Genomic DNA, 22,929 nt, shown 5'->3' with positions numbered 1-22,929 from the left:
ATAAGCACACTAGAGCCACATGTGGGATATTTACTAAAACTGCAGAACCTGGGCAATAAATATTGAGCTGCGTTTCTCTGGTAAAAGTTTGTGTTACAAAAAAATTATTTAAAAATGAATTTCTGCAACAACAAATAATGAAATTTGTAAATTTCACCTCTAGTTTGGTTTAATTCCTGTGAAACGTCTAATGGGTTAAGAAACTTTCTAAATGCTGTTTTGAATACTTTGAGGGGTGGAGTTTTTAAAATGGCGTGACTTTTGGGAGTTTCTAATATATAAGGCCCTAAAAGCCACTTCACAACTGAACTGGCCCCTGTAAAAATTTTGACATTTTCTTGAAAATGTGAGAAATTGCTGCTAAAGTTCTAAGCCTCGTAATGTCCAAGAAAAATAAAAGGATGTTCAAAAAACTATGCCAATCTAAAGTAGACATATGGGGGATGTTAATTAGTAACTATTGTGTGTGGTATAACTGCCTGTCTTACAAGCAGATACATTTAAATTTAGAAAAATGCTAATGTTTGCAATTTTTCACAAAATTTTGGTGTTTTTCACATTTAAATACTGAATCGAGCAAATTTTGCCAGTAACATAATGTCCAATATGTCACGAGAAAACAGTCTCAGAATCGCTTGGATAGGTGAAAGCATTCCGACGTTATTACCACATAAAGTGAAACATGTCAGATTTGAAAAATGAGGCTCTGTCAGGAAGGTCAAAAGTGGCTGAAGAGGGAAGGTTAAAAAAATAAAAGTTAACACAACTAGTATTGCCGCGTCCGTAAAAGTCAGAATTATCACAATATAGTGTTGTTTAACTCGCACGGTGAACGGCGTAAAAAAATAATGATAAAAAAATATATATTTATATATAAAATAAATATATAGAATACATACATTTTTAGACACCTTAGCTCTCCAAAAAAATGAAATAAAAAGTGATCAAAAAGTCGCATATACCCCAGTATGGTATCGGTGAAAACTACAGCTCGCCCCGAAAACATTAAGCCCTCACATCACTAAATTTACGGAAAAATAAAAAGTTATTGCTCTCAGAACATGGCAACACAAAACATTTTTTTTTTCAACAAATATATATATTTTTTTAATGTGGTAAAACATAAAACAAAACATATACATTTGGTATTGCCATAATCGTATCAACCTGTAGAATAAGGTGCTCATGTAGTTTTTACCGCCTGATGGACGCTGTGAAACAAAACAATTGCCATGGGCCCCGTTCCTCTCAGGGCTCTCTGCCTCAGCTGCTATGGGGCCCGCGGTATGAGGGAGCCCGTGTCGCCCGGCACATAACATTTATGGGCCAGGCGGCACGGGCCCCCTCATGCTTGGTGGCGTTGCTAGCACCGGGGGGGGGGGTAAAACTATAGGCTATAGGCCACGTTAGGCCTGAAGCCTATTAGACCACGCAAGCTGGCGTGATGATGTCCCTGGATCACGCTGACCTACGCAAGGGTCCCATTTGGAGACTGTGTAGCAGTTCTGCCTGTTGTGGAAATTAAGCAGCTCAGCGCTTACCCAAGCGCTTCTGCAGCTTTGTTTTAGCGATCGGTGGGGGTCTCAGTGGTCAGACCCCACCGATCAAAACTTCACTTTGACATGTCAGAAGTTTTTTGAAAGTTTAGTTACGCTTTAATATAATTGTTCAATATACTTTATAATGCAATGTTCTACCAAGCTACTTCTTATATAATACAAATACATGCACTATTCTACCACTGCTCTACTGTTCTCCCTGTCTATATTCACGTAACTAAACATAAAGTTGCATCATCTCTGTGATCTCATGGTATAATTGCTTTTATGTTCTCCTGTTATTTCTTTCATTGATTAATTCTGTTGTTTGAATTACATAAGAAAATCATCAGGAGGAGGGTGCAAGTGGGGCACTAAAGCGTTATACAATGTTTCCACGGTAACACCTCTTCCAGTTACTTAAATAGGAGTGGAGAACACAAGGCAACATCAGCTGGACCCGGACCTCCTGCTGCCCAGAGCTCCCAGCCAGCACTGCTGCATTTGTGAGTACATTATACTATATGGAACGAGTACTTTTTGCAATGTAATATGTTTTTCCTGTATAGAATATATCATATGTATTTTTTTTACCTTTTTATAATTTTCTGACAATTTGTATAAGGATGTTAAAATGTATTATACAAAATGCAGAACGGCACATAGCGCAGCTTCATAGTATGTTGTCGATTTCATGTGTATGTAGATTCTCTGTGGTTGTGCGGGAGCTTTTATTCTTTGTTATTTTTTGGTGACATTAATATATTGGCTACTTTGGAAGTAAAATAGTGATCTTGGAACATTTTTCCTAAAAAAAACTCCATTCTCCTTCTCCTCATCATCATCAGCAAACATTAATTTTCCTACTATGATAGGATATTTTGGCATATGATTAATAATAATAATAATAATAATAATATTAATAATAATAATAAAAAAATAATAATATTTCTTTATCTCTTATTATATTATTACGGTTAGCTAGTCTATGTATTGCATATATAATATATATATATATATATATATATATATATATATATATATATATATATATATATATATATATATATTACGTTCAGACTGTTCTTTACAAGAGTTGCTGACAATTAAAAAAAATAATAATATTATCTGGTGAGCATTGTTACTATCATGCTTAATTAGAGGTTATAATGTGAATTATTCATGGATATTGAATAGGCCATCCCCTATGTGAGCAATGACATATGGAGCAGATTTATTATGCTATTAATGTGTTTCTTCAGCTCATACCATGTATTCATTAGTTGATTTCTCCACTAATATAACGATCTTAGTAATGTCAGAACACGGAACATACAAAATATTAATCTATGTATATTCTGCAGTTTTGTAAATGAATTATAAGTACTAAATAATATAATTGTATTGGCTATCAAACATAAAATATAATGTAATACTAGCATTTAATGATGCATCCTCAGTAAGCTTTGGATTTCACCTCCATATGTAAATGTTACAGTTTATAATTTCTGTCATACCTTTATTTAAAGTATATTACATCTACAGGTTGAACTTTGCCATTTTCGTTTCATCTATCTATCTATCTATCTATCTATCTATCTATCTATGTATCTATCTATCTATCTATCTATCTATCTATCTATCTATCTATCTATCTATCTATCTATCTATCTATCTATCTATCTATCTATCTATCTATCTATCTCATATCTATCTATCTATCTATCTATCTATCTATCTATCTATCTATCTATCTATCTATCTATCTATCTATCTATCTATCTATCTATCTATCTATCTATCTATCTCATATCTATCTATCTATCTATCTATCTATCTATCTATCTATCTATCTATCTATCTATCTATCTATCTATCTATCTATCTATCTATCTATCTTCTGCACTCCATCTTTCTATATAGGAAACTGTTTAACATTTTACAATGAAAAACTTTCTGTGCATATTGTAGTAAAGATATGAAAACTGTTAATCCCTTTTCCATATCTTTCATTGTTTTCATCATTGTATACATTTTCACAGACAGAAGAAAAAACCTTTCAATTATGTCAACAGAATTTGTGTCGCCACTGGATCTCTCAGAAGACATATTGGAAAAGCAAGAACAGCACTGTAAGCTTTTAGGTAAATGCCATTATTGGTGCTTCTGACGTGTAATTCATTAGATACAGCGATGAGTCATCCAGAGTCACCATGACCATAGTAGACAATGATTCATCCAGCTGAATCTTAGAAACCTGATATCACTTGCTTTCTGGTAACAGACCTGATGCCAGATGGGAAGATGATGGCTAAGGTTTCTCCCCATGGGATGGGAAACTGTATAACTGAAAAATATCCTGTTATTCATTTGTATTCTATAAGTTATAAGTATAAAACCAAACCATATCTAACACAATAAAAGATTAATACAAAGAGGGGGAAAATAAAACAAGGCTGAACTCTTTTTTATATATTGACATAATGTAAATGATTAGTCAAGGTAGAGATATTTTGGCTTAAACATGATCATGCATTCCTGATCATGGACTACCAATTGGTTGATCATGTCAACCAATACCCCCAGTGAATTTATCCAGCTTCAAATCATAGTTTATAGATATATCGGAGAGAAGGAAGACACAGGCACATTGTTGGTACACTTAAAATCCTTCTCTGATGTTTGTTCATCAAACAATTACAATAATATATTTTGCAGTATAAACAGCTTGATTCCAGCCAATCGTTTACAATGTGATGTTAATTTGGATTTGATTTAGCCAATAGCATATAATGACAATATGTTTTGTCCTGAACCAATCATAGGCTTAAGGCATGACCACACGTAGCGGAATTGCTCTGGAATTCCACTGCGGACAGTCCGTAGCGGAAATCTGCAGCGTACACGTTTTTCCATTGCCTTCCACAGCTTTGTGGTTGGGTTCGTTTACAGGTTGCGGACAATTCCGCTGCGTAGCATAGGCTGCGGAGCGGAATTTGTTGTCCGCAGCATACAATGGTTGTTGCGGATGTGTTGCGGACTTGTTGCGGACTCATTGCGGAATTTCTCCATTGACTTCAATGGAGAGTCAAAATTCCGCAATGAAGTCCGCAGATGTTATGCAGATGTTATGTGTGCTGCGGAGCGTATTGGTTTTACTAACATGACATTTCTTCATTCTGGCTGGACCTATGTATTTCTAGGTCTACAGCCAGACTGAGGAAGTCAATGGGGCTCCTGTAATTACGGGAGCGTTGCTAGGAGACGTCAGTAAATAGTCACTGTCCAGGGTGCTGAAAGAGTTAAGCGATCGGCAGTAACTATTTCAGCACCCTGGACAGTGACTACCGATCCCAATATACAGCAACCTGTAAAAAAAATAGAAGTTCATACTTACCGAGAACTCCCTGGTTCTGTCTCCAGTCCGGCTTCCCAGGATGAAGTTTCAGTCTAAGTGACGGCTGCAGCCAATCACAGGCTGCAGCGGTCACATGGACTGCCGCATCATCCAGGGAGGTCGGGCTGGATGCCGAAAGAGGGACGTGTCACCAAGACAACGGCCGGTAAGTATGAAATTCGTTTACTTTCACTAGGGAAAGTGCTGTCCCTTCTCTCTATCCTGCACTGATAGAGAGAAGGGAAGCACTTTTACCGCTGTCCGCAGCAGCTAGTCCGCATCAATTTACTGCACATTTTGGGCAGATCCGCCACAGAATCTGCAACGCAGATTCTGTGCGGCATTGATGCAGACAGCCGTGGAGGAAAACCGCCACGTGGGGCCATGCCCTTAGGGCAGGTTCAGACGTGGCGGAATTGCTGTGGAATTCCGCTGCGGACAGTCCGCAGTGGATTTCTCCTGCGGCTGGTTTTTACAGTTGTTTCAATACATTTTTAGGCAAGTTAGTTCAGACGTTGCGGAAAACTCTGCTGCGGACCATAGGCTGCGGTGCGGAATTTTCCCTCTGCAGAATGCACTGTCTGTTGCGGAGAAGAAGCGGAATTTCACTGCGTATTTCAGCCTTTGCAATGCAAAAACTGAAATCTGTGGCAAGTCCGCTGTATTTTCTGCAACAACTGAATTACCTGTCAAATATGCAAATGTTGGTGCAGATTCGTTGCGTAATTGCCCCAAATCTGCACGAACATTTGCAGCGGAAAAACTCCGCCACATCTGAACGTGCCCTTAAACCAAGAAGGTTTATTCACCATAAATTTGAAAACCCCTTCATAACTACATTATTCAGAGTATTCCAAAATCTTTTTATCCTGAACAGGGCTCCTGTAATTACGGGTGACTACGTGTGTGCACCCATAATTACGGGTGACTACGTGTGTGCACCTGTAATTACGGGAGCGTTGCTAGGCGACGTCAGTAAATAGTCACTGTCCAGGGTGCTGAAAGAGTTAAGAAATTGGCAGTAACTGTTTCAGCACCCTGGACAGTGACTACCGATCACAATATACAGCAACCTGTAAAAAAAATAGAAGTTCATACTTACCCAGAACTCCCTGCTTCTTCCTCCAGTTCGGCTTCCCAGGATGACGTTTCAGTCTAAGTGACGGCTGCAGCCAATCACAGGCTTCAGCGGTCACATGGACTGACGCGTCATCCAGGGAGGTCGGGCTGCATGCCGAAAGAGGGACGCGTCACCAAGACAACGGTCGGGTAAGTATGACATTCTTTTACTTTCACTAGGGAATGGGCTGTCCCTTCTCTCTATCCTGCACTGATAGAGAGAAGGGAAGTACTTTCACCTCAATACGCAACGGCTAATCCGCATCAATTTAATGCCCATTTTGGGCAGAGCCGCAACAGAATCTGCAACGGCATTGATGCGGACAGTAGCGGAAGAATTCCGCCACGTCTGGGCATGCCCTAAGAATGTAAAACCATGTAAAACCATGAGTTCCCAAAATATACCACGTTATAGATGCTAGGCGTCAGACTGACCCCATCCCTTATAGTAAACAATGTCATTCTTCAGACGCTCAAGGATGAGAGGCTCCTTATCACACAATAATGGGTTAGATATTTATCTATATTCTCCGAAACAAGAAAAACGAAATAAAAAGCATACAGCTTACTAAAGAAAAAACATAGAATTGTTTTAGACAAAGCTGACATAGATGTATTAGCTTTAAAGCAACATGACTTATTGATCTCAAAATGGTTCCTACAGGCCACAAGATGGATTCCAACTATCCAAAATGGACGCCACCATACAAGATGGAGTTTACTCTAAATAATATCATTTAAACATATTCTAATCACTTTCACACACACAAAGCGTATACTTGCGTTTTTTCATTCTCTCTATTAAAATATAAGAAATTCTACAAACACACCATTTTGGTTTGAGGCATTTCTGTAGCAATTTTTGGGTCAGTGGTATTTTTGTAAATCACAGCATCCTCTTTTTCTGGCATTTTTTATTTAGGCTTCTTCATAGGACTTCTAAAATGCCAGGGAAAATGCGTTTTGAACATCCATTTTAAAACACAGAAAAAAAGTGTGGATCAGTATTTATGTCCGTAATACTGATCCATAATACTGATATTTAATAGGTCATATTGCATCAGTATGTCATCAGTATTGCAGCGGTATTACATCTATTTTAGGTCCTGTTCACTTCACATTTTTTGACATACGTCTAGTGTATATGCTAAAACGTATAAGCCAAACAAGCTTTGATGAATGCCTAATAGTGGTATACATCACCCAAAGACTATTATGGGATCCGTTTAACCCCTTTAACCCCCGTTTAACCCCTTTAGGATGCAGCCTGTTTTGGCCTTGTGGCACAGCCGATTTTTTCAAATCTGACGTGTTACTTTATGTGGTAATAACTCCGGAATGCTTTTACCTATCCAAGCGATTCTGCACCCCTCAAAGTATTCAAAACAGCATTCAGAAAGTATTTTAACCCTTTAGGCGTTTCACAGGAAATAAAGCAAAGTAGAGGGGAAATTTACAAATTTCTCTTTTTTTTGCCGAAATACATTTGTAATAAAAAAATTTTTTAAAAAGGTTTTACCAGAGAAATACAACTCAATATTTATTGCCCAGGTCCTGCAGTTTTTAGGAATATCCCACATGTGGCCCTAGTGTGGTAATGGACCGAAACACTGGCCTCAGAAGCAAAGGAGCACCCAGTGGATTTTGGGGCCTGCTTATTTTTAGATTATATTTTAGGCACCATGTCGAGTTTGAAGATGTCTTGTGGTGCCAAAACAGTGGAAACTCCCCCAAAAGTGACCCCATTTTGGAAACTAGACCCCTCAAGGAATTTATCTAGGGGTATAGTTAGCACTTTGACCCCACAGGCCTTTTGCTATATTTATTGGAGTTAGTCTGTGAAAATGAAATTCTACTTATTTTTCTGAAATAACATAGAAATTTGTAATATTTAGGGTATGCTCACACGGCAGCGTCCGTAACGGCTGAAATTACGGGGCTGTTTTCAGGAGAAAACAGCTCCGTAATTTCAGCCGTCATGGCATGTTGAGGCGCTATTTCGCTGCGTCCATTACGGATGTAAATGGAGCTGTTTTTCCATGGAGTCCATGGAAAACGGCTCCATTTACATCTGAAGAAGTGACAGGCACTTCTTTGACGCGGGCGTCTTTTTTACGCCCCGCCTTTTGACAGCGGGGCGTAAAAAAAATGACCGTCTGCACAGAACATCGTAAGACCCATTCTAATGAATGGGCAGATGTTTGCCGACGCTTTGGAGCCGCTATTTCGGAAGTAATTCGGGGCAATAATGCCCGAATTACGTCCGTAAATAGTGTGTGTGAACATACCCTTACAAGGAATAAAGAAGAAAATGCACCCCAACATTTGTAAAGCATCATCTCCCGATTACGGAAATACCCCATATGTGGTAATAAACTGCTGTTTGGACCCACGGCAGCGCTCAGAAGGGAGGGAGCGCCATTTGGATTTTGGAGCGCAGATTTTGCTGGATTGGTTTTTAGTGCCATGTCGCGATTGCAACCCCCTGGAGGGAACAAAATAGTGGAAACACCCCAAAAGTGACCCCATTTTGGAAATTAGACCCCTCAAGGAATTTTTCTAGGGGTTTAGTAAGCATTTATACCACACAGGTCTTTTGCAGAATTTAGTAGAATTAGGCTGTGAAAATGAATATAAACATTTTTGTCCACTAAAATGTTGATTTTTTTCATTTTCACAAGGGATAAAGGAGAAAAAGTCACCCTAAATTTGTAACGCAATCTCTCCCGAGTATGACAATACCCGACATGTGGTAATAATGTATTTTTTTAATAGAAATTAATTAACCTTTGCAGGACTGATCCTTTTTTGCTTTTCCATTTTAGTTTTTTACTCCCCGCCTTCGAAACGCCATAACTTTTTTATTTTTCCATGAAATGAGCAGTGTGAGGGCTTATTTTTGGAAGGACGAGCTGTAGTTTTTATTGGTACCATTTTTTGGTAGATGCGAATTTTTGATCACTTTTTATTACATTTTATTTAGAGCTTTGGTGGCCAAAAACAGTGATTTTGGCGTTTTAAATTCTTTATTTCTTACGGCGTTCATAATGCGCTATAAATGACAATTTTACTTTATTCTGCGGGTCGGTACGATTACGACGATACCATATGTATATAGTTTTTTTATGTTTTGCAACGTTTGCACAATAAAATCACTTCTTTATAAAATAATTTATTTTCTGTCACCATATTCTGAGAGCCGTAACTTTTTTATTTTCCAGGCCAAAAAGTGGTGTAAGGGCTTGTTTTTTGCGGGACGGGTTGTAGTTTTTATTGGTACTATTTTCGGGTACATGCAACTTTTGGATCACTTTTTATTCTATATTTTGCGTGGGGTGGTGGCATTGTTTTTAGTTTATTTTTTTTGCGGCCTTCACCGTGCAGTAAAAATAACATTACAGTTTTATAGATTGGGTCGTTACGAACGCGGTGATACCAAATATGTTTACTGTTTTTTAACGGTTTCATTTTTTCCCTATAATAAGAGACTTATTATAGGAAAAAAAAATCTTTTATTTTTACACTTTTGTAAAACATTTTTTAACTCAATAAGTTTTTATTGAAATTTTTCAACACACAAATAACAGACATTTGCATTCCAATGTATAAACTGTGAAATACTAGCATTATCAAAACACTTACAATACAAAAGTCATAATCCAGAATTAACACAAAACATACTAAATAATATAATAATATAATATCTCTCCTCTTGAAACCTTGCAGGTGTATGTCTCTAAGGCATTGGTATCCCTTTCTGTACATATATTTCCTCTCTAAGGAATAAAGTTATGAGCGCTACTCAACCATGAATCCCAATCTTCCTCGTATTTAGGAATTGAATGGTTCTTATGTGCCATCATTTTCTCATGCGAGCATGTACTGTTGACATGTGCAATAATTTCTGTTAATGGGGGAATTGTTTGACTTTTCCAGTACCGAGTTATTGCTAATTTGGTTGCAATAAAGATATGCGCGGCAATTACTCTATATTCCCTCGGGATATCTTTAATGTTTAAAAAAAGCAATGCTAGCGATGGGGAGGGAACCACTGTAATCCCTATAATTTCTGACAATAAAAGGAATGAGGCCTTCCAGAGATTTTTGAGTAATGGACAAGTCCATAAAATATGTAACAAAGTCCCTCTACCACTGCAGTTTCTCCAACAGTAGTGAGAAGCAGTCGGGTATATGCGTTGAAGCTTATCTGGCGTGTAATACCATCGGAGTATCGTCTTCATCACTGACTCATAATGAAGAGTACAAGTTTTTCGCTACAAAAGTAAGTGCGTAAGTCCACTCTTGAGTCGAATAAACCCTCATAAGTTCCCTTTCCCAAGCCAAAAAGGATGGAGACTTTTCAAATGAATTTTTAGATCCCAAAACATCATATATGGGCCGCATTCCTTTAATATGCGTCCCAGTTTGAGACCAAAATCGGAATATATCCGCATTGGCTGTAACCTCTAGTGGGCAATTCGTTTGCAAAAGATGCTAGGATTCTCAGAAATTTGTAAAATTCGGTATTCGGAATACCAAATTTAGTGTGTAATGAGTTAAATTGCACCAATTGATTATTCTCTATCAAAGATATCATCTGTGTCAGACCCTTTATCTTCCAGGACCGAAGATCCAAGTCAGGTATAAAGAACTCTAGAACGTCTAACGGTGAAATTGGGAGTATAGAGAATGAAGACTTATTACACAAGGAGTGGAACTTTACCCAATTCTGTAATGAAGTAGCTAGAAAATATGGCAGAGATGAATTATGAGTTTTAGAGTGTAATTTTACTATTAGAAGAGCTTTTAAATTGTTTATAGGTGATACTGATGTTTCAATGTGCACCCAATGTTTGGAAGTGTCTCCTTCCCACCAATCCTTTAATTGGGATATCTGGGTAGATAGATAATAATGTTGAATATTGGGTAAACTCAAGCCCCCATGTTTTTTCCCTTTATTCAATAGTCTCGCCGCTATTCGCGGTCTACTCTTCTGCCAAATGTACGCGCTTACCATCTTACGTGCTTTATTGAAAAAGGATAAGGGCATTTTTATCGGCAATGTCCGAAACAGGTATAATAACTTCAGGAGTACTAGCATTTTAAAAGCCGCTATACGGCCTATCCACGAGACTTCATGTGTTGCTAAGTGTTTCAACTCTAGATCTATTTGCGATAACATAGTAGAATAATTGGCCTGATATAACTGCAAAATTTTAGGGGTGATGTTTATCCCCAGGTATTTTATGTGTGTTTGTTGCCAATCTAATGGAACTGTCCCTCTCATATATCCGAGGTCCGACAACGAGCAGTTCAAGGGTATGGCTTGAGATTTTTCCATATTCACTTTATAAAACGCTATCTGTCCAAATTTCTGTATGATCTCAAATGCAGCTGATAATGAGGTTTCTGGATGTTCTTTGGTTAATATTATGCCGTCTGCGTATAGGGATATGCAATGAGAGCGTCCTCCTATTTTTATCCCTTGAATATCTTGGTGCTGTCTAATAGCTTGAGCTAGGGGTTCTATGGATAGGACAAAAATCAAAGGTGACAGTGGACATCCTTGCCTTGTCCCGTTCGTTATTTCGAAATCCTCAGATAATGCCCCGTTTACAAAGACCTTCGCTGACGGAACAGAGTATAAAGCTTTAATTGCATGTGAAATAGAACCTTCAAATCCCATTTCCTCTAGGACCGCAAAGACAAATGACCAGTTAACCCTATCGAAGGCTTTTTCGGCGTCTAGAGTCACCATAACAGCTTTAGTCCCTTTTCTGTCTACATAGTCTAAAATATTAAGAACTCTCCTGGTATTTTCCGTGGCCTGCCTGCCCTTAACAAACCCCACCTGATCTCTATTTACTAGAGATGGGATCACGTCTGTCAAGCGATTTGCCAAAACTTTGGCGTAGATTTTTAAGTCAGAGTTAAGGAGGGATATAGGCCTAAAGTTTTGTGGTGAGTCAGGTATTTTTCCTGGTTTCGGGAGTGTCACTATCACTGCACTCAGCATTTCTTTTGGGAAAGAACCTTTCATAATGGCGTGTTTCAGGATTTCAAGCAAGTGAGGTAGGAGAGACTCTTCAAAAGTTTTATAATAGGCTCCAGATAAACCATCAGGTCCAGGGGCTTTATGAAGCGGGAGAGCCCTGATTATTTTGGAGACTTCTATCTCTGACAAAGGAAGATTGAGATCTACCAATTGATGGGGTGATAGACGTGGGAGTTTTAGGTCAATCAAGAACTCTTTGACGACTTGTTGGATTGGTTGTGGATTTGCTATATGTGACTCTAAATTATATAAGGATTCGTAATATTCCTTAAATTTCTGTGCTATATCCCCAGGTGAATATATTTTAGCGGTTCCCAGGGGGTCTTTGAGAAACGGTATCTACTCTTCACAGCCCTGGCTTTTAATCTATGTAACAACCTATAGAGGAAATGGTCAAGTACAACTGAAACATCATATGTAATAGAAAAAACATCTTTATTAATGAACAAATACATGAACGATTAAAAAATGAGTCATACAATGTAAAAAGGCGTCAACCCATGCAGGATATGTAAAATACTAGTGGGATATGAACATGTATGGAGAGACCCAATTACATGGATGCTGAGGTTAAAAATAGTAGGCTAATATCCACATGATTTATAGAGAACAATGTGTATATAAAGTGCTAGTGCTGGTGTACAGAGGCAATATGCTTCCTATGAAAAAGACACAATACATGTGTGTCAAAGTACAGCAAGTAAAGACAGGTCAGATAGCAATAACTGCAGAGGGCTGATATGCCCAAGATATAGCCTAAATGTAATCAATAAGCAGCCAAAAGAGTCATATAGCAAATGTAATGGTACGTACCCGGATTCATATCACCGCATGGAGGAGACGCCAGACCCGACGCGCGTTTTGGCAGATGCCTTCGTCCGGGGGTGGCGTCTTCCCAGCGGGACCCTCCCTTATATATTAGTATAATCAGATGTGATCCCAATCAGTGAGGCCAGCGAGAGATGGTTAATGGCGACAGGCCGGGGGTAGCAAGATGGCTACTGCCCCACTTCCGGATCCGAGTCATCGCAGCGGACGTGAGCCGGCAGTGTTTAATCTATGTGCCAAAAGCTTACTGGCTTTATTATCCTGAGAATAGTATTGTGCCTTGATGGATTGCAAATTTTCTTCACATTTATACATTAAGCAATCCCTCAATTTAATCCGAAGATTCCTTATCGTCTCAGTGTTGGCTTGGGATATATTTGCTTTGTTCAGGGCTTCTACCCGACGCAATTGTGCTATTGTATCATCAAATTGGCTATCCCTTTCCTTCTTTGCTCTATGACCCCACTTTATATAAAGACCTCTCATATATGCCTTGTGAGCGTTCCACAGAACAAAAGGATCCCTTACAGAATTAACATTCAGTAGAAAATATTCCTCTAAACCCTTACGCAATTCTTCTTTATATTTAGGGTGAGACATCAAATAGGCATTGTTTCTCCATAAAAAGTGAGAAGTTGTATCATGAACTTCCCTAACACTCATAGTAATAGCTGCATGGTCCGACCATTTAATCAGTTCAATAGAAGATTTTTCCACTTTCTGTATCAACGAGCGACCAGCTAGAAATAAATCTATGCGGGAATAAGACTTATGTACCTGAGAATAAAAGGAATAATCCCTTTCTGAGTCGTGTTGAATACGCCAGATATCATATACATCTTCCCTTAGTAAGACCGGTGCTAAAGATTGATAGTAGGTTTTATGGTCACTCGTGGAGTCCATTGTGGGATCGTGTATGGTATTGAAGTCCCCACATACCACTAGTTTTCCTCGTTTAACCTTGTTAATCTTACAAAATAATTTGTTATGGAAGCGAATTTGATGTGTGTTTGGGACATATACAACCACTATTGTAAATAGCACATTATTAAGCTCTCCTATCTGTATGATATATCTCCCCCCCCCCCCCCGGATCTAGGAACGACTTTATTGGATTAAATGCGACTGTGTTCCTTATTGCTAGAAGTACCCCTCTCTGTTCTTTTAGTGTAATGAGAGAGGATAATGTTTGGAAATTGCAGGTGTTTTATTCTATGTGCATCTTGTTCTAATATATGAGTCTCTTGTGCACAGAGTATATCTCCTTTCAGGGAGAGAGCTTCTTTCCACATAAACACTCTTTTGTGAGGACTGTTTAAACCTTTCACATTTATGGAGACAAACTTAACCATCATAATGTATTAGAGAAGCGAGATTGTGGGAGTGTAATATCTTGTGATATCCCCTTAACCTTAACTTTTTGGGTTCGATATGCTTAACTAATCGGAAGAGAATGGTACAGGATTCCAGCACTACTGAAAATGACATTAAATTTAACCATTTAGGTACAGATATATCTGTTATATTATCATCCAACTTCATCACATCACTTTTCAAGAGATATATAAAACAAACCAACATATTTGGGTGCCTCATGACCCATGTAGAGTCGCACCAACCACATAAACACTTTAAACACATATACAGCTGAATAAGATGTTGATGGATAACGGGACAATTTCTCAGGGCTCGAATCCCAGAGACATGCCAGAACTCCAAACGGCAACTGTGTCACGCTGTATTGGTGACTCTTTAGCGAGGAAGTCTCTTCCGAGGTGGCACCACTTGCCATTCCTGACCTATGCGAGTTGGTAACAACCCTTGATCTTCTGTCATCTCCGGGCAAGGAAGGTTCCTGGATTGAAAGAAACTTTCTCCCCTCTGCCAGGGTAGATATAACATGAAATGTTCCATTATGGCGTATCAAAATTTTAACAGGGAAGCCCCATCTATACGCGATATTATGGTCCCGTAAAATTGCAGTAATGGGTGACAAACTTTTACGCATGTGAAGGGTGGCTAAGGATAGATCCGCATACAGTTTGATATGCTGGTATGGCGCTGGGATATCCCCTGTCGACCTAACCGCTGCCATCAACGCGTCTTTGACGTGATAATAATGAATCCTGATAAGGACATCTCTAGGTAAGGTTTCCCGTAGGTGTTTCAGTCTTGGTACTCTGTGTGCCCTGTCAATTATGATGTCAGTAGCTGAGCTTGTTGGTAGTATTGCCATCATGAGTGTTTGCACATATTTGATGAGATCTGCATTTTGAATGTCCTCCGATATACCTCTAATCTTTATATTGTTCCTTCTAGAACGATCCTCAAGATCTACTACTTTAGCTTGTAAATTTTCAATTTCTGTAGCCATACCAGAGTGTGAATCTACCAGGTTGTTGTGAGACGTGGCGAACTCTCCCATTTTATGCTCAATATGGTGGATTCGCTGGCCCATCCCCTGTAGTGTAGCAGTGATGGGAGCTAATAAAGCAGTAAATTCTGAGTGTATGGAGGCGCTAAATGCCATCAACATCTCCTTCATCACAGTGCCCGATGCTGGGCCATCATTGGTAGGAATGTCCCGGAATGCTTTTATCCCCGAAGACGAACCCCTGGAGTGGGAATCTCCCTCTCTTACCTCTGTGTCCCGACATGACTGCACCTGTAACTTGAGGCGCTGCTTCTCAGGGCTGAGTGAAGGGAAGATGGCGTCGACCGCATGGCGCCCTCGTCACTAACCTCCTCCAGCGATTCCGCTGCCAAGGGACTGTATCGAGATCCCGGGATTATCTTCTGCGTAGACCTCCTAGGTTCCGTTGAGGTGAGTGTAGATCTTTTCATACTCTGGGAAGAGCTGGAGGAATGAGGCGAAGCTGATTTTCCCGGGCTTGAAGTGGAAGGATATGCAGTGAGGCCAGTAGCCCCGTCTTCTCCTTCACGGTCTTTCTCAAAGTAGAAGTCCAGTTTGCCTTGTTGTTTAAGGCTTCTCTTGCCCCTTGTCATCATGAGTAGTTATAACTACTTTTCGGGTGCCGAAATCACTTTTTAGTAGAGCCTAGCTTTGAAATTAGCTTTGTCGTTGCCGGAGCTCCGGATTCAAGCTGCCATGTCTCTCGGCTGCCAAGCCACGCCCTTGTAAAACATTTTAACTTTTTGTAACTTTTTTTTTTACTTTTTACACTTTCTTTTTTTACCTGCAGCTCTGATCGCTGCTAGAATAATTACACTACCTAGGTAGTGTAACGTATTCCAACTGTCAGTGTGACGTCACAGTCACTCTGACAGTTAGTCTACGAGGACCAGCCAGAGGCTGATCCTCATAGGTTTGCATACATGGCAGACCCGTAGGCCATTGTCTGGCCCCCGGGTGCCATTACAAGCATCAGCAGCCCCCAATGCAATATTGCTACATCACTTACCAAAAGTTGTCATGATCTGCGTGACATCTAGAGCAATAAGGGGAAGATCTGTTAATAATGTACGGATGTAGACATCTTTAAGTTGACTGATAACTTGCTGCAACATGATATCAAACAACAAAAGCCATTGAAAATTCATTGAAAAAGTCAAGATAAGGCTGGGTTCACAGTTTTTTTGCAGGCAGAAAATCTGCCTCAAAATTCCGTTTGGAATTTTGAGGCAGATTTTGCTCTGCCTGCACGCAGATTTTCGCAGCGTTTTTCATCCTCGGACATTGAGCGCTGCGGGCAAAAACGCTGCGAAATACGCTTTCTCTGCCTCCCATTGATGTCAATGGGAGGTCAGAGACGTAAATGCCCGAAGTTAGGGCATGTCACTTCTTTTTCCTGCGAGCCGTTTTTAGGAAAAAAATGCCTCCGCCTCCCATTGAAATCAATGGGAGGCATTTTTGTCAGTTTTTTGGCGCGTTTTCCGACGCGGTTTCCGAGTCAAAAAACTCTGTTTGAACTGGTCCTTAGAGATCTAGCCATTGTTTATTTAATGCGTTAAAAGTCAAGGTAAAGACGGATACATCTGTATAAGATTTAGACAGCTTAAAGAGGCTCTGTCACCAGATTTTGCAACCACTATCTGCTATTGCAGCAGATAGGCGCTGCAATGTAGATTACAGTAACGTTTTTATTTTTTAAAAACGAGCATTTTTGGCCAAGTTATGACCATTTTTGTATTTATGCAAATGAGGCTCGCAAAAGTCCAAGTGGGCGTGTTTAAAGTAAAAGTCCAACTGGGCGTGTATTATGTGCGTACATCGGGGCGTTTTTACTACTTTTACTAGCTGGGCGTTCTGACGAGAAGTATCATCCACTTCTCTTCAGAACGCCCAGCTTCTGGCAGTGCAGACACAGAGCGTGTTCTCGAGAGATCACGCTGTGACGTCACTCACAGGTCCTGCATCGTGTCGGACGAGCGAGGACACATCGGCACCAGAGGCTACAGTTGATTCTGCAGCAGCATCGGTGTTTGCAGGTAAGTCAATGTAGCTACTTACCTGCAAACGCTGATGCTGCTGCAGAATCAACTGTAGCCTCTGGTGCCGATGTGTCCTCGCTCGTCCGACACGATGCAGGACCTGAGGCAGGAAGTGAGTGACGACACAGCGTGATCTCTTGAGAACACGCTCTGTGTCTGCACTGCCAGAAGCTGGGCGTTCTGAAGAGAAGTGGATGATACTTCTCGTCAGAACGCCCAGCTAGTAAAAGTAGTAAAAACGCCCCGATGTACGCACATAATACACGCCCAGTTGGACTTTTACTTTAAACACGCCCACTTGGACTTTTGCAAGCCTCATTTGCATAAATACAAAAATGGTCATAACTTGGCCAAAAATGCTCGTTTTTTAAAAATAAAAACGTTACTGTAATCTACATTGCAGCGCCTATCTGCTGCAATAGCAGATAGGGGTTGCAAAATCTGGTGACAGAGCCTCTTTAAACTTAGACATGGTAGCCAAATTTATCATAGTGGCACATGCTGTATGATAAGTTTGGTGCATCTAGCTGTACATTTTAGAGACTTTTCTTTTCCTTACACCACGTCTTAGTTGGCTTAGATTTTTTTACACCAAAATTTTGGCGCACAGCAGCACATTTTAAGGCACACCCCTTTTCAATAGACCACTCCTATTTTTGAGCGAGTTGCAAAAAGTGTGTAAGCAGTTAACAATAAATGTAGTGCATGGCATGATGAATTTGAGCCAGAATTTTGTGCATTATAACACCTTCCCGACATATGACATACAGTTACGTCATAGCCAGGTAAGGGAAGTGAACCCGCTCCATACGATGCGGGTGTCGGCTGTTTGTTACAGCCGACACTTCAGAGTAACGAGCACGATTCCGCTCGTTTAACTCGTTAAATGCTGTGGTCAATAGTGACCGCAGTATTTAAATCGTTAGAAAGAGGGGGGCGACCCCCTCTAACAGCTCATCGCGCCACCCACAATGCAATCGCGGGGGGCGATGGTTACTATGGCTGTCTGGGGGCCTAATGAAGGCCCCCAGGTCCTCCATCTTTGTACACCTATTAAGCCCTTAATAGATGCCTGTCAGAATCACGATATACTGCAATACATTAGTATTGCAGTATATCATGCAAGCGATCTAACAATCGCTGGTTGAAGTCCCCTAGGGGGACTAATAAAAAAAGTAAATATTAGTTAAATAAAGTTGTTTTTTTGTGTAAAAAAAAAAATATATATATTAAAAGTAAAAAAAAAAAAAACCTTTTCCCATTTTCCCCCTAGAGCATAGTAAAAAAAATAAAAAAATAAACATAATTGGTATTGCCGCGTCCGTAACAGTCTGAACTATTACAATATATCATTATTTAACCCACACGGTGAACGCCGTAAAAAATAAATAAATATCTCTGTTTTTTGGTCACCTAATCTCCCACAAACAATGAAATAAAAAGTGATCAAACCGTTGCATGTACACCAAAATGATATTATTAAAAACTACAGCTTATCTCGCAAATAATAAGCCCTCATACCACTTAATCGACTGAAAAATAAAAAAAGTTATGGCTCTCGGAATTTGGCGACACATAATACATTTTCTTTTATACACTTAGGTTTTTACTTGTAAAAGTAGTAAAATATAGAAAAAACAATATATATTTGGTATCACCGTAATTGTATTGACCCACAGAATAAAGTTAATTGTTGTTTTAATTGCACAGTGAATTCCGTAAAAACTGCGCGCAAAAAACCATGGAGGAATCGTTGTTTTTTCCATTTTCTACCACACAAATATTTTTTTTTCCGTTGCCTAGTACATTATATGGCAAAATAAATGGTGCTACAAAAAACTACAACTCGTCCCACAAAAATCAAGCCCTCATAGGACTATATAGACGAAAAAATAAAGACGTTATGGTTTTTGGAAGGTGGGGAGGAAAAAACGAAAATTAAAATCTGAAAGTAGTTTACGACAGGAAGGGGTTAAATAGTAAATCTGCCCTGTGTAGAGTTTATTACTTGACTCTTTTCTTCATCATGTATTGGCCGGGTTTATTATTACCTTAGATTCAGTAGTTGTAAAAGACTGGGGAATTTGTAAATGGGGGGTGGCTTTGTAGAGCATATATTACCTGGAGGAATCTGTAAAAATATCCCTAGTGGTCAACCACCTTTTTGTCACTTCATATTTTATATCCATTATGAAATTATATTTCAATTCTTTCCAGATAATCTTTCTGAGCAATTGATGAGGAACTGTGATATTCAGATGAAAGTGAGAAAAGGAAAAACTGCTCCTGCTTCCCAGAACAATGAAAATGATCTAAAATTACCACGGAGAAAAGACACGCCAGCCATACACAAGCCACCATTTATTGCAGGCAAGGACTAGAGTTCTTAAGAAGGGAATCTACCAGCAGACCCAGTCCAATTTAATTTGCTTTGTATATTGGGCTTTATGGCTTCTTCCTGACACTGGTAAAGGGCCGGGCTGCCTAGGATATTATATACGCTCAGCCAAACAACTAAAAAAGGGCAGAAAGTCCTTTTCAGAATTTGGCCGTGTACAGAATGATCTCCCTTTAAGCAACTCATCTGTTGTTTTATATTTTTGTTTTTTACTCTGCTACCTTATAACAGGAAATTGTGTTTTAGATTTTTCAGAGCTATTACTGAAAAGGTTTGATGAAGTGGAAAAACAACAAAAGAATATGCAAATTCCTTCTGTCATAAATAAAGATCAAGACTTAAGGAAACCGAGGAGAAAAGATACCCCTGCACTGCACACTGCACACTGCACCACTTCTCCCAGGTACAATAAGTATGACATTCACTGTAATCTTATCATTATTATCATCCTACAGTCTTTGACAGCATGGCGGAAAGACCATCCTTGAGCAAACATTCGATTTCAGTTACTAAAAAAAAAAACATTTCATTTTCTATACCTCACCCTCACCCCTCTCTCTATTATTATCTACATGATTTTCACTATACAGGGTCCACGCACATGACTATAAAAAAATCAGTTCAGACCGCACCCCATATGAATGTGTAAACTGTTCTATGTAGTACCAAATATGTTAAGTACAAGTTCAGTTTGCGTTCCGTATAAAAAAGAGAGATGCGCCAATTGATGCACCTGTAGTTTAGGGATTAAAAGTATTCATAAGTACCCATACGTAGGTTTCTCACTGGTCTGAGTCATATAAATCTGATTTTTCAGACTCCATCACCTTCTACGAGGGAAAATCAGTGTCCATATGGCATCCAAATGAGAATGCCGCAAATTATTTTCACACGGGCTGCATATAGAGGAACATAAAACTCCATAGGCTAACATTAGCACTGTATTACGGATCTGTACCACTGGAACTGATATTAGTCTGTAATATGGTCATCTACTTGAGCCAGAAAAACTGCTGCACACCTTTCACCAATAATAAACTATTATCCAATCTACATCATTATTACGCAAGTTGAACATTGAGTAAAAGTGCGTATGTTCTTCAAGCCTCAACACTAGGATGCTGCAAGAAGTGGGCATTTAATTATTGTCCTAAAGGTTACTTGTCTAGATCTCAGGTATAGGCTCTTACCTGTGTTACTTATGGATTTTCATACAAATTAGGCTTCGTTCACATCTTCGCCAGGGCTCCGTTCCGACGTTCTGTCTGAGCTTTCCGTCTGAACGGATCCCTGGCTGACACAAACGGAAACCATTGATTTCAATGGTGACGGATCTAGTACCAATGGTTTCCGTTTGTCTCTGTTGTGCAAGGGTTCCGTCGTTTTGACGGAATAAATATCGTAGTCGATCACGCTACCTATGGTTTCCGTTTGTCTCTGTTGTGCAAGGGTTCCGTCGTTTTGACGGAATCAATATCGTAGTCGATCACACTACCTATGGTTTCCGTTTGTGTCAGTCAGGGTCCCGTTCCGATGGAAAACTCAGACGGAACATCGGAACGGGACCCTGGCGCAGATGTGAACGAAGCCTTAGAAGGACTTTCTCATACATATACAGCAACATTTACATATTATAGTGTTTGCCTTCTAAACAAACACTAAACAAAATGTATAATTTAATATAAATTCTAATAATTCTTAATTAACCTAATTCAGACATGTCAATGTATATGCCTATTTTTTTTCATCCTCATTTTGTGCGACATATATATTATATCCAAATACAAACAGACAGCACCATTGTAAAGTATTCTCATACCAGTGACATAATGTTAGGAAAAGAAGATTTTGTAAAGATCAAATATTCATTTGATAGCGATAGTAAACAGGAAATGAGACTGATGAGACACTATTATCACATGACAATATTTGATTTATTCTTTTAACGGGAATTCTGAGGAGAGCCACTTGAGACCTGAGCGTTTAGAACCATAGTTAAATGGCTTATTAATGAAACACTTACTGGAGATACAGCGCTAACCCGTAATAAATGACTACACAGTTGCAACAACTTGTCATAATAAAAGCCTATTATAAATGAAGGATACACTTGCAGGACTACTGGAAAAGTGGCTGTTATACATTTATTGAGAATGTGCAACTTACTTTTTAAGATTATCTTGCAATGTCACAGATAAGCCAATTTTTTTTTTTTAATACATAAATAATAATAATTATTTATATATATATATATATATATATATATATATATATATATACACACACATACAGAAAAACATATGTAAACATAGTACATGACCCATTTACAACCTGACACGGTCGCAGATATCTCCACTGCACAGTGCTATGTCCTCAACTTGCTACTCTCGTTGCACCATGTACCTATTGTGTCACTCCCAGCATTCTATTTAGATTGTAAGCTCATATGGGCAGGGACATCTCTCCTTTTATTTTGTTGTTTGGTTATCTTTTTGCATTACTTGTTATTCACTTGGAATTTACTTACTTGTTTTCCTTTACAATAGCTATAAAACCCATGAAAGAAGGCAGGAGAACCATTATTGCAGAGAGTGAAGAAAGTCATGAATAGAAGACCATGTTCAAATATACAGTTTTTTTGGAACAAGATTCATTTTTCAGTACTGAAACCATAGGAGAATATATGTGTTTTGTCCAACTTCTTAATTATATTGAAAGTTTTTGTACATTTTTGTATGTCATTTAAATACTTTTTATGTAACATATAAATTATCGAGTGTCATTTCAAATATTGTAGCATTATTATTTATACAGAACGTATATATAACATTAAAACCACTGACAGGCGAAGTGAGTAACATTGATTATCTCATTACAATGACGCCTGTTAAAGGGAATGTGTCGCTAGAATTTTTTTTTTTTTAGTTAAACAATTATTATTTAAGTGTTTACACATTGATTTAATTTTTTTCACAAGTCAGGAAATATTATAAATTAGATTCTTATTTATAACATTTCCATGTGCTGGTCACTAGAGGGAGCAGTCTCCAAAATTGCAGCATGGTCAATGTGGTAAAGCATCCTCATTGCCTTATGCTGCAAATTTGGGGTAGACACACTCGCTCTAGTGTCCTCACACAAT

At 38.9% G+C, this 22,929-nt stretch overlaps 1 protein-coding gene across 1 annotated transcript; it reads left to right on the top strand.

Annotated features, from left to right (window-relative positions):
* Positions 1-1,976: 1,976 nt before the first annotated feature.
* On the top strand, positions 1,977-22,398 carry PPP1R17 (protein phosphatase 1 regulatory subunit 17). Its single transcript, XM_075828204.1, has 5 exons — positions 1,977-2,044; positions 3,581-3,682; positions 19,607-19,759; positions 20,034-20,213; positions 22,334-22,398. The coding sequence occupies exons 2-5, from the start codon at positions 3,604-3,606 to the stop codon at positions 22,396-22,398; spliced, it is 477 nt and encodes a 158-aa protein (XP_075684319.1). The 5' UTR covers positions 1,977-2,044; positions 3,581-3,603.
* Positions 22,399-22,929: the final 531 nt, after the last annotated feature.

The sequence above is a fragment of the Rhinoderma darwinii genome, chromosome 5 (genome assembly GCF_050947455.1).
Source record: "Rhinoderma darwinii isolate aRhiDar2 chromosome 5, aRhiDar2.hap1, whole genome shotgun sequence".
NCBI classification, from domain to species: domain Eukaryota; kingdom Metazoa; phylum Chordata; class Amphibia; order Anura; family Rhinodermatidae; genus Rhinoderma; species Rhinoderma darwinii.
The sequence above is the reverse complement of the archived record's forward strand: the minus strand, read 5'-3'. Positions and strand labels throughout refer to the sequence as shown.